At 35.5% G+C, this 18,402-nt stretch overlaps 1 protein-coding gene across 4 annotated transcripts in view; it reads right to left on the bottom strand.

Moving 5' to 3' along the window:
• Positions 1–985: 985 nt before the first annotated feature.
• LOC115216454 (GMP reductase 2) overlaps positions 986–18,402 on the bottom strand; it is a 42,173-nt gene continuing 24,756 nt past the window's right edge. For all 4 annotated transcript variants that reach the window (XM_036502611.1, XM_036502602.1, XM_029785844.2 and 1 more), the window contains 6 exons: positions 17,362–17,481; positions 11,308–11,391; positions 9,407–9,580; positions 6,978–7,166; positions 3,703–3,905; positions 986–1,247 (listed from right to left, as the gene is read on the bottom strand). In XM_036502611.1, the coding sequence (XP_036358504.1) occupies positions 1,049–1,247; positions 3,703–3,905; positions 6,978–7,166; positions 9,407–9,580; positions 11,308–11,391; positions 17,362–17,481 (969 nt within the window). In that variant the 3' untranslated portion in view covers positions 986–1,048. The remainder of the gene's footprint in view (positions 1,248–3,702; positions 3,906–6,977; positions 7,167–9,406; positions 9,581–11,307; positions 11,392–17,361; positions 17,482–18,402) is intronic.

Below are 18,402 nucleotides of genomic sequence, written 5' to 3'. Positions count from 1 at the left end.
CTTTTGGTATGCTAATGATTCTGCCAGCCCACCGCCTTAATAATAATAATGATAATAATAATCCTTTCTATTATAGGCACAAGGCCAGAAATTTAGGAAGGAGAAATAGATGATTACATCAACCCCACTTGACTGGTACTTTACTTTATCGACCCTGGACGAATGAAAGGCAAAGTTGACCTTGGTGGAATTTGAACTCAGAATATAAAGAGTAGGAGGAAATGCGACTAAGCATTTTGTCCAATGCTCTAATGATTCTGCCAGCTCACCATTGCCTTAGGTAATAATAACTGTTTTTGATTTAGTCACAAAGCGAGAAACATTAATGGAAGGGTTAGTTGATTAAATTAACCCCAGTACATAACTGATATTCTGTTTTATTGACTCTGGAAAGAAGAAAGGCAAAGTTGACAACAGCAGGATGTAAACTCAGAATGTAAAAGATTGTAACTAAATACTACCACTCAACTCTACTGACTCTGCTAATCAGCTTCCTTTAATGATAATTGTTATTAAGTAAGGCATAAGGCCAGTAATTTCAGTGAGAAGGTACTAGTCAATACCATCAACTCCAATACATGACTGGTATTTATTTTACCAACCCCAAAAGGCTGAATGGCAAAGTCAACCTCAACAGAATTTCAACTCTGACTGTGAATACAGGTGAAATCCTGCTAAGCATTTTGTCTGGCATGCTAATGATTCTGCCAGCTCACTGTCTTTACAATAATAATATTAATAAAATTTTCTTATATTGGCAAAAGGCTACAAATGTGTTGGTGGGAAGTACCATCAATTAAATTGATCTCCTGTTCTTATTGCAAACTTATCAACCCTGAGAAGAAGAAAAACATTTGAAATCAGAATGTAAAGTGATGTAACTAAATGTAGTAATAGTAGTAGCAGCAGCAGCAGCAGCCACCGCAAATTATTTCCTCCTGTGATTTGGTATTCAAAATAGCTAAAAGTAATAATGTAATAAGAGTTGAAATATAGAAAGAAACATTATAAATCTTATGGATCAGTACATTAGAAATATTAAAGAAATTTAAGAGGATTTGTTGAAGGGAGAGAAGACCTCATTCATCTGCTGTGTAACACGAATAAAAGTTGTTCGTCTGCTGAGTTCTTTAAGTTTTGATGCTCCAACATAGGTGCAAGTTGACCGTATTCCACCTAGAATATCTTGGACAGTGTGTGCTGCATCTCCCCTGTATTCTATCTCAACAGTCTTGCCTTCTGATGCCCTACAGTACAAAAGAAAAAAAGATATAAAATTATGCATCCAAAAAATTATTTTCTAGGTTGTTTAACTTCAAAATCACTATATTCTATAGGCACTGGCATGGCTGTGCAGTAAGAAGTTTGCTTTCCAACCACAGAGTTTCAGATTCAGTCCCACTGCACAGCACCTTGGGCAACTGTTTTTTACTACAAAGCCTTGTGAGTGAATTTGGTAGATGGAAACTGAAAGCTCATCATGTATGTCAGCCTGCCCGCGTGCGTGCATCGTCCTTGCCTTACATAAGTGTTGTAAGTGAAAGTCACCATCATGCAAGCCATGTCCTTCATTTCCAATCTTCTGAGGTATGTTTGGGCATGGGGAAACAATACCTAACTTGGAAACATGTGAGGAGTGATGAAAGGAAGGGCATCCAGCTGTACAAAATCCATGTCAACAAATTCCTTGGATATTAAACAATGATGATATTATGCATCTTGCTTTTACTGACTTCAAAATTACCATACACTATACTTCTTCCTATTATTTTATCAATGCTGTATTTAATTTTAATCTCTTGAGATCAATCTAATTTTTCTTTAACAGACTAAATGAATTTTAGTCTGTAAAATTTCATCAATTATTTTCATTTAGGTGCATCGACTCATTTATTTTTGTTGAAACTACTTGTCTGTCTATTTTGTTCTAGATAACCAGAATAGAATTGAGACAGTTAGTCTGCTTAAATTGCTACAGAATTCACATGGGACAAGGATTTTCACAAAGGAGGATGGGTTGCCTTCGTTAGGTTTGTTAGGGTACATACTGTGGTGATATAATAAAATTTGTTAGTGTAGTAACCTAAAAGTGATGAAATACTTGGTTGAAATACTTACAATTTTAGACAGTTAATCTTCACATCTGAAGTATTGACAAATTAGTAAAGACTGTGATGCATACTTAACATTAAATATAAATCTGTGATTAACCCGTTAACATTCAGATTACTCTGTCAAATGCAATGCTTATTTATTTACACTGTTTTGAATTAATCATGCTTTATCTCATAGCTCTGAGATTTCCATGTGATTATTTTTAGAATGACGTAGGATAAGTGTGAAAGGTCAGAGATGGCTGATTTGAACATAAAACAAGTAGATTAAGGCTATAGTAGAAGACACTTGACCAGAATGCCATGCAGTGAGACTGAACCTAGAACCATGTGATTGGAAAGCAAGCTTCTTATTTCTTTATTGCCCACAAGGGGCTAAACATAGAGGGGACAAACAAGGACAGACAAATGGATAAAGTCGATTACATCAACCCCAGTGCGTAACTGGTACTTAACTTATTGACCCCGAAAGGATGAAAGGCAAAGTAGACCTCAGTGGAATTTGAACTCAGAACATAATGGCAGACGAAATGCCAATAAGCATTTCGCCCGGTGTGCTAACATTTCTGCCAGCTCGCCGCCTTTAGCAAGCTTCTTACCACACAGCCACGCCTGCAGGTCGTATATAGACAGTTTAAATGCTAAAAGGTTAAGTTATAAAGGCAGAGGCTTCCAACGTATCAAGTTCAAAAATATTTAAAGAAGTAATAGCAGTTCACAGAGAAAGGAAGTGAGATGAACAAAAGTTACTTTCTTTATGAATTATTAACAACAGTTAATACTGTTAATAAACTGTTAAGAAGAAAAAAAAAAAAAGAATGTTTTCAGAATAACAAACAAAGAAACTAACAGGTGGAGATTTCAGAAAGTTACTGATGTGAACAGCCACAGCTGTTGCCCCTCTCCATTTCATATCATTTGTCTTTCATACTATATATATATATATTGAGAAAAAAAAAGTTGGCAGAATTTTGGGGAAAAAATCCTTTTATTTCTTCATTATTATTAGCACTTTCGTTCCTCTCTAGAACTTGTCTTGTATTTGACAAGTTCTGGAGAGAAACGGAAGCACTAATAATAATGAAGAAATAAAAGGATTTCTTTTCCAAAATTCTGCCAACTTTTTTCCTCAATACTCAATTCTGTACCTCTCACCCAACACTCTATACATATATGTGTGTGTGTGTGTATGTATGTATAACAGTAAAGCAACATATGTTCAAAAGCATATATAACCAGAACAGAGCAATTAAGATTCTATATACTTAGGATTAATATTGATTTCAAATTTCAACACAGAGCCAGCAACTTCAGAGGAAGGGGTAAGTTGATTACATTGACCCTAGGACTTATTTTATCAACCCCAAAAGGACGAAAGGTAAAGTCAACTTCAACGGAATTTGAACTCAGAGTGTAAAGATAGATGAAATACTGTTAACCATTTTGTCTGGCATGCTTACAATTCTGCCAGTTAATCCCCTCAGCTATGGTTGATATTAAATTGAAAACATCATTAAGGAAAGTGAAAGAACAAGTTGTTGATAGGAATCAACTGCAGGAAATGTTTAAATGAAAATAAAAATATTACCTGTACTCAGCAACATGTCCAGCATGTTTCTGCATGGCTGTCGCTGAACTCATGCCATAAAATAGCTTGAATTTTTTGCCGTTTTTCTCAATCATCTCCCCACCAGACTCTGTATGTCCAGCTAACATACCCCCAATCATAACAAAATCTGCTCCAGCTCCAAATGCTTTTGCGACATCACCGGGACATGTACAGCCTCCATCCTGAAAGTTGTAGAAACATAATATATAAGAACAACTCAGTAAATCTATCAAACCATTTCCATAAAATATGATAGCACTATGTTGAGAAAAATATTACTCAATTACTAAAATATGTGAAGTATGCATAAAAATAATTAATACATACCTAGATATACATCCATCCATCCATACATGTGTGAAGGTGTGTATGTATGGCTGTATGTATACATATATATTATTTGTTCACTTTTACATCTATTTTCCATGCTAGTATGGGTTAGATTAATATATATTTGGTGTGTGTGTATGTATTTTCCACATATCTTTGCAGTGATATTTGTTTATGTCCAACATAAACAGTATGCCCTGTAACTCAATGATTTGACATGCAAGGACCAGTGGAATAGAGTCCTTTACTTGAAAACAAGTAAGATTTGGCATCAAGAAGTTCATCTAGCCATAGAATATTTCTTCAAAAAGTCTCATCCAACAGATCAGTATGGAAAAAAAGTGTACATAAAAAACGATGATGATGGTGGTGGTTGTGTGTGTGTGTGTGTGTTTGTGTGTGTACGTGTGTGTGTGTGTGCGTGTGTGTGTGTGCAAGCAAAATACCCCTGGAAATGCTATGAGCATCACAACTTCCATACTTCATATAACTTAAGTCAATAGAATTGATTACTTGCTAACAAATAACCCTTGTTGAAATAGATACTGGTATATGGGATAAATAAAAGATTTCTTACTAAAACACAAGATCACAAATTTGTAGAAGATAAAGTACAGTTTTTTTAATAGACCCAGCATATGCTTGGTACTGAGTTTATCAAATGTAGAATGATAAAAAGTAAAATTAACATGGGCAGAATTTGAACTCAAAACATAGAAGTAGAGAATTAAAGACTGAAATGCATTTAGTCACACATTCTACTCTTCAATCAGTATTTTTCCTTCATTTTGTATTAATCATATTTTTTTAACCTTAATTTTAACCTGGGATAAAAATGTAGCTAAGTCAATAGGACTACGAGCAGTAGGTTGCCAGGCACTCATTATGCTTATCACCATGATATGATGTAGATATTGTGGTTGTGAAGTTATTGTGAAGATATTATGGTTGTGAAGAGAAAAGAACAATTCTCTACAGTAAGCAACGGTAGCACTCTGAAAATGGTGGCTCTTTAGCAACTCATCCCCCCCAGTTGATAAAAACATGTAGAGAGATAGTCTTTGCCAAAATGTCTTATCTTAAATACAATAAATGAAGACAAAGTTTGCAGTGGATCCCCAATGACTCAATATGCAATGAAAAATCACCAAAACAATGCTGATCGAGTAAATCCAATCAACATTTCTTAAATAGCAAGATGATAGCTAAACAAAGAATTATTTTTTTCACATTCTACCAACAACCATTCTGCCTTTTGAGTGGGCAATACTCTTCAAAGATTTAGAACTTAAACATCTACTAGTTCTTGTTTTAAAGATAAGGAGTTCATTACTGCAGATATGGTTGCTAAATGAACAGGTTGAACAACTTTTAGAGAAGTTCCTTTGTTTATTATCTAAATCAAATGTAGTTGATAATTCTTTATGTGAAATACTTGGGACAGAAACAATATTGAATCTTTTTGGATGTCACTATGAATTTATATTTGCATCCATAAAATGGGACAACATGAGCATAAGACATCAAGTCTAAACTCATCATCTATTTACATTTCCTGATATAACACACACATACTATAAAGGAAGTTTATAATTAATTTGGTGCTTGTTCAATTTCATACATGTGGCAGTTTTATTTTGGGATAATTTTTTGGTTTCAAAGTGAAGGACTCTGAAATGTCAGTCTCGACCTCCTCCTGGCTTGCGAAAGTTATGTCCCCTAAATGATTCTGTAAGCTATGAAACAAATGGTAGTCTGAAGGAGCAAGGTTGGGAGAATAAGGTGGATGAGCAATTTTTTCCCAACCAAGCTCTTCGATCTTCTGTGATATGATTTTTGCAGTGTGGGGTTGCGCATTATCCTGATGAAACATCCCTCCTTTTTGATTCATTAAAGCAGGACTTTTTTTCTTCAAAGCTTGGTTCAAATGCTCTAATTGCTGACAGTAGACCTGAGCATTGATTGTTGCTTTAGGTGGTAACAATTCAAAGTGAATTACTCCTTTGCAATCCCACCAGATGGAGAGAAGAACCTTTTTTTCCATGAAGTTCCCTTCTCAGTGGTGGTTGAGCTTTTTCCCTTTTACCAAGCCACTATTTACAATGTTTAACATTTCGATAGAAGATCCATTTTCTGTCACCAGTCACAAGTCTATCCAAAAAGGGTGAAATGAGTTCGCGAGAATGGAGAGAAGAGCAGATGTTAACTCGGGATTTGTGGTTGCTTTCGGACAATTCATGAGGCACCCATTTTCCAAGTTTAGGAATCTTTCCAAGTTGCTGAAGATGACAATGAACAGTTGTATGGTTTGAACTAAGCTTTATTGCCAATTCTTCAACTGATAATGCAGGATTTTCTTCAAGTAATGCCACAAGGAGCTTATCATCAAACTCAACTGGACGTCCTGTTCAATCTTCATCTTCAAGGCTGAAATCTCCACTTCTGAATTTTGCAAACCATCTTCTGCAAGTTCTTTCATTCAAACATTCTTTCCCATAAACTGAGTGTATGTTTCAAGTCGCTTTAGCTGCAGAGTTTCCTTTTTTTGTACTCATAAAGCATTATGTGCCTTAAATGCTCTTTGGATACTTCCATGTTAGAAAAGCTTTTAATCAAAGATATTTTATTTCTATTATTCTGTAAAATAATATTTAATTAGTTTAAATGTACACAAATGCATAAAAATAATTTTTAATTCCATTAGACATTCTAAAATACTATTAAATTTCATTCAGTTTTAAAAAAAGGTAAAATCAGATAGAACTTATGGGATGACCTGATAGATTCCTTTACATTTGGAATTAAAACTCCATCTTTCCTTCTCCTCCCAGTGTTGGCGAAATACAGTTATGTTATGTATGTTCTATATTACAATTTTAGTGAATAATGAGTTATGCATAAATTTATTCAAATAACAGACTCACTGAAATAATATGCCCTCCAAGACCATGGGCAGCATCAGCACATTCAATAACTGCACTAAGCTGGGGATAGCCAATGCCAGTTTTCTTTCTAGTGGTACACACTGAGCCAGGTCCAATTCCAACTTTGATGATATCTGCACCAGAAAGGATCAATTCTTCCACCATTTCTCCAGTGACAACATTACCAGCCTATCCAAAAAGAAATTAGGTACAACTTATCAGAATATTATTTATATTATTTACATTTGACAGATATTTGTCCTCATCTTGTTTGTTGTTAACGTTTTAGCTGATATACACTCCAGCCTTCATCAAGTGTCTTGGGAAATTTCGAACCTGGGTTCTCATTCCTAAGGTATATTTCGATGTTGTTGTTGTTATTATTATTATAACTATTACTATTATTATTCAGGTTACTGCCTGGAATCAAACTCGGAATCTTGGGGTAAGTAACCCGTGCTCTTAACCACTACGCCATATAGTGTAGTGGTTAAGAGCACAGGCTACAAAGCCCAAGATTCCGAGTTCAATTCCAAGCAGTGACCTGAACAACAACAACAGCAGCAACAACAACAACGAAATATACCTTAGGAATGAGAACCCAGGTTCGAAATTTCCCCAAGACACCTGATGAAGGCTGGAGGGTATATCAGCCAAAACGTTGTGCTAACAACAAACAAGATGAGGACAAATATCCGTCAAATGTAAATAATGTACATAATCCCTCATCTCTTAAATATAGAACTTATCTGAATTATTTGATTTTGAATCTTATATGAGAAGTGAATATGTAATGATGTATGACACAAATGAAGCATGCAGAGAGCTCTATAAAAATTGCAAAGCAATAAGAGTAACTGGAAGTTTAAGGTACTCAATAGAAGTTTCACCTTTCTTTGGTATATAATTAGTTAGCATCTCAAATTTTCTCATGTGTATAAACTTGACAATATACTTCAGTAACATCCTTGCACATTCAAACACTGTTATCAAATCAACTAAACAGCCTGTACAACTATATTTACAGAAAATTCACAACTAGTTGTATAATAAATGACTTTCATCTCAATATAGAAAAAGTCAACATCAACAATTTCAAACAACTACAGTAAAATCAATAAAGATATTGCATTGTGCCTCATCAATAATAAATCAATCAATACTATCATGTAATATTTCAATTTCTTCACTATTTATGATCATAGGTATGTATGAAAATTTTAAACATATTCCTAACACCTAGGCAAACTGGGGCAATGTAAAATATAGTGTCTGTCTCAGGTACACAATGAAACCTCCTCAGTAGATATTAATCAAACAATCCATTAGAAGATACTTTAACAACTAGGTTAATTTGCTTTAACATATATACCTACATAAAAACTACTCTACATGTGCTCTGACACCAATAATTGGCACAATAACTTTAGTAGATATCGAGCACAAAGAAAAACACTTGAGGTCACCACAATTACTACACATCAAAAACAAATATTTTAACATGATTAAATATGAATTATAAGATTTAAATTGCTGATAACTAACACTTGAAATGTATATGCTCCTTAATCTCAAACCAAACAAAATACTATAAAATGGAACACAAGACATATAAAGCACACACCAAGACTCATATAAATTTCCATTAAGCACAGTTATGCTCAAACAAATCTTTCATACTAAATCCATTCTCATACAATACAGATCCACACACAACCTCAAAACATGACACTATGAAACTACTCCTAACTTTATATTTTTTCCAACTGCTCACTCCCATCTTTTCTAAATGCCTAACATTTTGTTACCATTGTATCTAAGCACAATGAAAGCTTGTCTCACTCTAAAATTCAAGCACTCAATACCAAGCAGAGGGAGCTCTGAATTCTAAAAGATAATCCTTCTAGTGCTGGAGCTATGATGAAACACCACAAACTTTTTTTGATCAGGGATGGATGATAGGTTTAACACACCATCTGCTTGAGTACTACTATCTCATCCTCATCAGAATTCACCCTGATGCAAGCATCCAGACAACACAGTTTTTCAATGCATAATTTCCAACCACAGCTTTCCTTGCATTGTTCCTACTCAGAGCTGTACCCCTCAAGAACTCCTTCCCCACTCACCCATCCACACACACATACCTACATTTTTTTCTCTCCATATATTTAGCTACAGAAGTGGGTTTGCATGGAAACAGTACACAATAATAATCAACAGGTTTAATGAAACAAAGAAATAAATAGATTGATGAGTGAATGGGTGTGTGGGTGGATGGTGACAACTATAATGACCATGACAAATATAATGACCATGATCAATATTTTTTTTTAAGGCAAACATTATCATACTGTTTCAAATAACTTTCAGAGATCAATTACCTATTTACAGGACATTGTGAAACTCGTATTGTAAAAATAACTTACCATGATAACGTGTGAGGGAAATTTCTTGCGAACATCACGTAAAAACTGAACAAAGAATTCTGAATATCCATTGGCAACATCTAAACAGATATAACGGAGATCTGGTACTGCTTCTATAATACTTTCTAACTTCTGCAAATCTCCAGCTGCCATTCCAGAACTAGCAGCAATATTCTGACAAGGAGAAGATCAAAATATAAATCAACAACAGTCATTCAAATATTTTAAGATATAAATGTATCACTATTCTACAACACAATTCAATTTTTATTTGTTCAGGTTTCCTTTATCAGGTATGTTATTTCCTTTAGTTAGTATATAATTAAACACGATTTCAGTTTATAGTACTAAGTAAATATGCAATATATCTTCCACTAGACAGAACACTAGTTTATTACAGGCAATATTACCAGGACACAGCAAACAGAATTGAAATTAACTGCTTAAGTACACAATAAATATTTGCACTCAATTGGTGATCAAGATCCATCTTTTTCCCCATTATAACTCTATTCATATAGTGTTGGTTAACTAGTGAATTCAGTGAAATTGTCTTTGGTTTAGTCAATGACATGATAACATGTAGATATGTCATGGACTCTTTTGTCATAAGGGTTCCATAATTTCTTGGTGAACAACCTGCACAGCTGGTTTATTCATAATGGCCAAATGTTTGTGCTGTACATTAGTTCACTTCCTCCATCAAATAGACACTGCGTGTACAGGTAGAAGGTGTGCCACATGTCAGACACAGAATTGCAGAGCAACATGAAATACAGTGTTTAGCTCAAAAACACACCACACCATTCAGTCTGGGAATCAAAACCATGATCTCACGATCAGGAGCGCAACTATCTAACCACTAAGCCATGCGCCCTCGTAATGTAACTATACAATGGAAGATATTATATTTAAGTAATACATATTTTAGCTGCAGCTGCAGAGTGTAATTAAACACACTGGGCTAATATAAACAAATAGGAAGAACAGTTTCAGTCCTATTTCAGTCACTGAATCAATGTTGTAATGTTTAGACAGAGGTCCAATAGAATAGCTCTCAGAAACAGACTATGTACAAATTCGTTCTTCACAACTCCTGGAGCTGCTTTCAGATATGATCCATCCCATTCTTATAAAAATGATAACTCTGTCCAAATTGGTGCGCTAAACACAAATTGTCATTTCTGTAGAGCTTTAAAATTTCCAAATGAAAAGATTGTCAGCACTACCAGCTCCTCCTTAACCTCTTATGGATCTTCTACAAGGCACTTCCATCTAATCAAAGGATTTTCTGAACAATATCAGACAATACAACACTGCATTTCAAATGACATCATTTACTGCGTCTAGGAAGATAGTTAAACATGAATTTAGGCTGGCTTCAAAGTTAAAGGGCAAGTCTATCACCTCATTGGTTCCCTGTTACCCACAAATGAACAACCACAGTTCCTCCAAATTTACTTTATGAGTGATGTAGGACAACAAACCTAAAGGAGGTGTTAAAACTTCAGACGATGGGTCATATTAGATGCAGAGCTGACTGCTGCAAAGGAGAGTATATCCACTGACAGCTTTTCGGTGCATTAAAAACTCACCTAACCCCCACCCCCAATTTTCCATGACAGGTTAGGGACTGGAATACTCCAAACGGACGCATACCATGTTGCTTAGTTGAATTAGCCCATCATTTACTCCACAAATGTTTTGTTGTCAATGCTACACTTTCCCATATGACCTGTTTCAACATAACTGTAATATATATACAAACTACTTCATTTTAATCCCAAGCAACACCAGGTATCTCTGCTAGTTAATACTAAAAGTAACAGTAAAAGAAACAACTTTTATTTTTTTTAAAATAACATTAAAAAATTAGATAAATCTGAAATGAATTTTATTACATTTAATTTGTCTGGATGTTTGGCAGCAAATTCTTTCCATGCATCAATGGAGTAGTGTTTATGAATAGTGGTAAAGAGACCATACTGAAAAGAAAAGAATACAAGTCTGAATTCATAATACTTTGTATTAGGTATGGATTGTGAAAGTTTAGGAAGTATAAATAAATAGGTAAAATACATGGGTCTGTGCTGTGTGAATTATGTTATTGAATTGAAAGTGTCTTGAACAAGATGTGGACTATATGTAATATTCATTCATATTGTATTTACTTAGGTGTGTCCATTTTAGAATAGACACATTGTGTCCCTGAATGTCATGAAAGGCAACTAAAGGAAGGACATCAAGCTGTAAAACATCACCTTAGAAAAACTATCCAACCCATGCCAGCATGGAAAAGTGAATGTAAAATACAGATAAAGTATTTTCTTTGGTGTGGCAGTGACAGATTAATTAAATGACGCCATAATTAATGAATTTATATCATGGCTCTGCTTAATACTGTCACAATCACACCAAAGTCAATACAATATGCAAATAAATAAAGTAGTTGTCAATTCTAGTGCTCTTACTGCTTGTATTGCTTTAGCAATTCATTGTATCTATAATTCATTGTATCTATAACTAAGACCTTCCAAAGACTTAATCCATTAAGCTCTAAATAGGTAATAGATTTGGAATAATTCAACACTGTAAGTCATAGTAACACTCTAAAACTAACTGGTGTTTTGTTAGCTCATAGATCTGATTTCAGTTTCTTCGATTGAGAAAGTTACTAGCATTCTATCCAGGGGTTATTTAACTCTAGCCTACTTAATAGGATTGGAAACCTAAGATAAGATCTATGTTAAGATTTTTTTTGATTCAGAAAAAGATTAGCTAAGCTAATTACAGAAATAAGATATTAACTTAAGAGCAGTGCTTAGTTCCAGCTTCTTGGTGTGAAGTAAATAAATATTTAAGTAAATTGAAGGCCAGGCTACCATAAGTAAGATCCAATATCTACTTGACATTCTGAGTAGGACAAAACAGAAACAGGAGTTAGTATGGCAGGAAGAGTGCAGTATGTGTGACAGGAAGAAGAGAGATGAGTGTGTGAGGTCAGCTCAAGTGGAAATACCATGAAAATAGCTAGCTCTGAGTAGCAGAACCAGTATCAAGTGGAGCACTAAGGTAGGATAAAACAAAACACAAATGAATGTATAAAATCCAAACCAGGGATTGTAAATCTACAAGGGAGTGTTGAAAAGTTCCTGACTTTGGGTAAAAGAAAATACAAGAGGATCAGCTAATTATGATTTTATTCAACATATTCTCCTCTCAGATTCACACACTTATTGCAGCAGTCCTTCAGTTTTTCTGTAAAAGAACTCAGAATATTAGGCCTCCAACCTAATGTCAAAGGAAGGCTAACTGGGAAGATAGTTTTTGTATGTAGCAGATGCTCAGGAGCAATAAACACTGAAAATGCTCAGAGACCAACTTCTGCCACATTCCAGGGAGAAAAACTAGAAATTGTTGATAGCTTCCGTTACCTAGGTGACCAAGTCAGTAGTGGGGGCGGGTGTGCTGAAAGTGTAACTGCTGGAGTAAGAATAGCCTGGGCAAAGTTCAGAGAGCTCTTACCTCTGCTGGTGACTAAAGGCCTCTCGCTCAGAGTAAAAGGCAGACTGTATGACACATGTGTACGAACAGCCATGCTACATGGCAGTGAAACTTGGGCCGTGACTGCTGAGGATATGCGTAAGCTCGCAAGAAATGAAGCCAGTATGCTCCGATGGATGTGTAATGTCAGTGTTCATACTCGACAGAGTGTAAGTACCTTGAGAGAAAAGTTGGACCTAAGAAGCATCAGTTGTGATGTGCAAGAGAGACGTTTGCGTTGGTATGGTCATGTAGCGAGAATGGATGAAGATAGTTGTGTAAAAAAGTGCCACACCCTAGTGGTTGAGGGAACCTGTGGAAGAGGTAGACCCAGGAAAACCTTGGACGAGGTGGTGAAGTACGACCTTCGAACTTTAGGCCTCACCGAGACCGAGACCTTTGGAAGTATGCTGTGCATGGGAAGACCCGGCAGGACAAGTGAGACCATAACCCGTGGCCTCTACCAGGGACGTAGCCAGCCCACTTATGCATACCTTTCCTTCTTGTGACACAAACCCTACTTCTGAAGACCTGTTGAGGCAAGTGAAAATCAAAATCAAAATCGAAATCGATCAACATCAATGGAAATTGTAGCTGTGATACCAGTGCCGGTGGCACGTAAGAGAACCATCTGAACGTGGCCATTGCCAGCGCCGCCCCGACTGGCCTCCATGCTGGTGGCACGTAAAAAGCACCATCCGATTGTGGCCGTTGCCAGCCTCGTCTGGCTCCCTGCTGGTGGCACGTAAAAAGCACCATCCAATCGTGGCCATTTGCCAGCCTCCTCTGGCACCTGTGCAGGTGGCATGTAAAAAGCACCCACTACACTCACGGAGTGGTTGGCGTTAGGAAGGGCATCCAGCTGTAGAAACACCGCCAGATCAGACTGGGCCTGGCGCAGCCTTCTGGCTTCCCAGACCCCAGTTGAACCGTCCAACCCATGCTAGCATGGAAAACGGACGTTAAACAATGATGATGATGAACCAGGTGTTTTGCGATACCCTTAAAGCCAGAAAGTTTTCAGCACCCCCTCATATATACAGTCCACACTCTATGCAAATCCTTCTCAATTCAGTAGCACAACTCACACAATACATACACTATGCAATCATCAACCAATGAAATAACACACCTCAGATTGCACATATTCTACACACACACACACAAACAAACAGATGCAACACTAAAGTAACACCCAGAACAATAAAACAAACCTCACAACAAATCAAAGTAAATGTAGCATATAAATATAATTCTACACCCATCCCCAAAGAAACAATACTATACTACCTCAAGAACACAGAAGAAGACTAAGTGTTGAAATATGAAACTTTTGAAACACAATACTAATAATAAGTGGTCTCCACTATAGGTACAAGGCCTGTAATTTTATGGGAGGGGGTAATTTGATTACATCCACCCCAGTGTTCAACTGGTATTTGTTATATCAACCCCGAAAGGATGAAAGCCAAAGTCAACTATGGCAGAATTTGAACTCAAAATATAAAGACAGACAAAATACTACTAAGCATTTAGTTCAACATGCTAACAATTCTGTCAGCTTGCTACTATGATGATGATGATGTTGTTGTTGTTTTTGTGGCAAGAACGATCCATTGGGAGCTCTGCGGAAATCACAGCCTACAAAGCAAAGACATGGTATGAGAAAACCCCAGAATAAGAATTGCAAAATCCTGTGGGCTGCAATCACCTGACCAGACATCGGAAACCAGACATTGTTGTGGTGAATAAAAAAGGAAGAACTCGCTAGATAATCAACTTAGTCATGTCCCAGTGACAACAGGATCAAAGAGAAAGAAGAAAAAATAAACTATGATGATTTGAAGTGGGAAATACAAAGATTGTGGTCAATGAGGAGAGTAAACGTGGTACCAATAGTAATTGGCAGACTTGGAAGTATTGGTACTCAACTACCAACATGGCTCAAAAAGACTGATACAAGTGTGAAGATAGAACGCCTAAAAAAATCTGTATTGCTTGTAACTGCAAGAATTCTTCGCAGATATCTTGAAGCATGACCAGTAAACTAGTGTCACCTTAGTCTGCTGGCTGTGGACAGCTGACACTTTCCATCATACCCAGCAAAATAAGCTGTGAGTTTTCATTATGTAATAATGATAATAATAATAATAATAATAATGGATTCAAATTTTGGCATTAAGCATTTTGCCTCAGGTACAAATGATTATGCCAGCTCCATCTTAATAATAATGATAAAAATAATAATAATAACAATAATAATAATTTTCAACTAGCAATAACCATATTTCAGATTTACTTCATTGGTCATGGTACATATGAAGAGTCCATATTGTGGCTCTGCTTAATTAATAAATTGTGCAGAATATGTGCGGTGTGAAGTTGTGTGATAGTGGTGATGGCATTGGAAGTGGCAATGATGATGAAGGAGAGGAATCTATGGTTTCATATTTATCACAAAAGAACTTAAAGATTAACTGATATCCAATAAATGTGTAGTAGTTATTTTAACAACTACTATCAAGATGCAAAATAATGTTGATTTTTTTCAAGAGATTTGAATGCGCAGAACAGGGGAGCAGAGTTAAATATTGTATGACATTTAGTCCTGCACTCTACTGTTTCTGGCACTCTGCCTTGAGTTCATGATTCAGAATTATTGATTTTTCACTCAACATATAGAAGAGAATCGCCATACATTTTTGCTAACTTTCCCATGAGACAGTGAGATGATACACAGTAAATTTATTCTTCATTTTACACCTTATAATGGGTATTTAACTGTCCAATTCTGCAAAATAGATTGTTTATGTCTTCATCTGATGCCATCACCCATCTAGGTCACCTGTGTTGAATTGTTCATTATTGTATGCTCGGCAAATATTGCCAAGGTGTTCCCTCATAGTGACAATGTGTGTGTGTGTGTGTGTGTGTGTGTGTGTGTGTCTGTCTGTCTGTGTTGTAAGTATCAAAACAAACATATTTGCATCAATTATAGTTATGCTCAATAAAACAAACATGAAAAAGAAATGCAATAATTTTAAATCCTTTCTTTTTTTCATTCTTTCTTCTCTCTCTCTCTGGTATTGCTAATAGAATTTGAAATTATGCAAGCTCATCAAAATATTTTTTTATAATCTCTCAGAGAAAAATTTTGTTTTCCTGACTTTCAGCAAACATATTTTTTTGCTTTTTCTTTCTCTTTTATTAAATATAGTCAGATTACTTGAATATCTCAAGTTGAGACCAATTAACTTGTGAGACATGTAAAAATAAAGCTACTGTTTTCTGATACTAGCCACCAGCTTTCATACAGACATCACTCATTTGAGGATGTATCTTAAGCAGTCATAGCAACTTAGCATTTCTTATCAATTGCTTCTACAAATAATTTGATAGGTTCACCCATTTTCATGTTTGCATAAAAGTTTAGCTGTTCTATTGATCAAACTTTCTTCCCTCTGAGAAGCTAGCTTTTGGACCATTGCCACCTTTCAACATTTCTCCTTGTCTTTTAAAGTGTTTTTCTTCATCATCATTATAATACATCCATTATATATTATCTTAGGCCTTTTATTTAAGCCTTCCATCACAGTAGCCATCTAAATAATATCATAACTGTAAAATTGTGTTTATCTCTGAATGCCCTCTCTTCAACTGCCTAGTTCAGGTCCCACATTAAACTGTTAGTCTCATTAAATAGTAAAGGGTAAAGACCCCCTTTGTTCATGAATGACCATAGGATTGCACCTAGAGAGTTCCCCTCTGAGGCACAAGTCCGGGCAAGGCTGTTTTGTAGAAGACTAACAGTCACCCATGCATACCAGTCCCCCATCTCCACGCCACCAATGTTATCCAAGGGAAAGCAAAGGCCAATACAGCTTGGAACCAGTGACACCGCAACTCATTTCTACAGCTAAGTGAACTGGAACAACATGAAATAAAATGTCTTGCTCAAGAACACAACACACATCCTAATCTGGGAATCAAACCCACAACCTCACAATTGTAAGCCTGATGCTCTAACCACTGAGTCATGCAGTTTCATTAAATAGTATGGCTATGTGATCATTGGGTTGAAATACACAAAGTGTAATGCATAGCAAGAAAAATACCCCTTCATAACTGAACAACTAAACATAATTTTAATAAAGAACCAAAAATCCATCAAACAAACAAATGGGTTGAAATATATGATATATCAAATACACCAAAGTTACAAAGCAACAACCACAGGAATGGTATAGTATTTATGCTACCAACTACAGAAAGATGACAATCTCTATGAAGAAATCTGAGTATAAAGGGAGATAACTAAGTATCAAAGGGATTTTTTACTGTACTCTACCAAGTTAGCCCTTAATAATGACACTTAATGAAAATTTAACAATGCATTTAACAATTTAACAAACCTTGGCAAGAGTAATAGCCATTTCAAAAGTTCCAACTGTATCCATATTTGATGCCATAACAGGGACTCCATTGTAAGTTTGACCACTATTTCGGAAGATAAACTCTCTCGTGAGATCAACCTTCAAGATAAAAGCACAGGAAAAAATTATTAGTTGAGAAAAATGTATAAACATAAAAAAGACATATAACAAAACAGTAAAGAAAAAAACGAAAATAAAATTTTAAAATGTATTCAGGCAAATTTCAAGAATAAAATATACCTACATTTGTAAATATCAAGTAATTAGAATACTATGGCAACTAAATCATCTTTAATATCAAGAATATATACCAGTAAATATATACCTATATATACCTGTAAATACTATGTAATTAGAATACTCATCTTTAACTCTTTCCCATTCAGATTTCTTTGTCAAATGTAATGCTTATTTATTCACATTGTCTTGAATTAATCATGCATTAGCTAGTAGCTTCAAAATTTCAATGGTGTATTTGTATATTTTTAGAATGACATTGTAGAGTAGGTGTGAAAGGTTGGATCTGCTCAGTTTTAACTTAAGACAGATAGAATATTTGGACCAGATAAGGCAGGATTAAATGCTCAGTTGCTGTTGTTGAAATAGCACTAATCAGTCCTGCTGATAGATTTGTTCAAAACTTATGGTTCACCTTGTCATTACCCCAGGTTTGTTGCTTTTGTACATTTGTCTACAAGAAGATAAATGTATGAACACACAAAAGCAAGAAATTTGGAGTAACAATAAAGTCATCAGATTCCACTTAAAAGAGAAACTACTATATGTGTAGATAACTCTTTCTCCTATTTGCACATCCAAACATGTGTATGTATATATGAGCACAAGTATGTGGTTCTGGGTTCAATCCTACTACACAGCACCTTAAGCAGTGTCATTAACCATAAACTCAGGTTGATTAATAGCTTGAGTTTTAACATTCTAGCTCACTTCTGATTATTACAGCAGTGCATGGAAGGAACATATGTAGCATATGATCATTGCATTGATCATGACAGAGAA

This window comes from Octopus sinensis, linkage group LG1 (assembly GCF_006345805.1).
Source record: "Octopus sinensis linkage group LG1, ASM634580v1, whole genome shotgun sequence".
NCBI lineage: Eukaryota > Metazoa > Mollusca > Cephalopoda > Octopoda > Octopodidae > Octopus > Octopus sinensis.
Note: the sequence above shows the minus strand (reverse complement) of the source record. Positions and strands in the feature narration are given on the sequence as shown.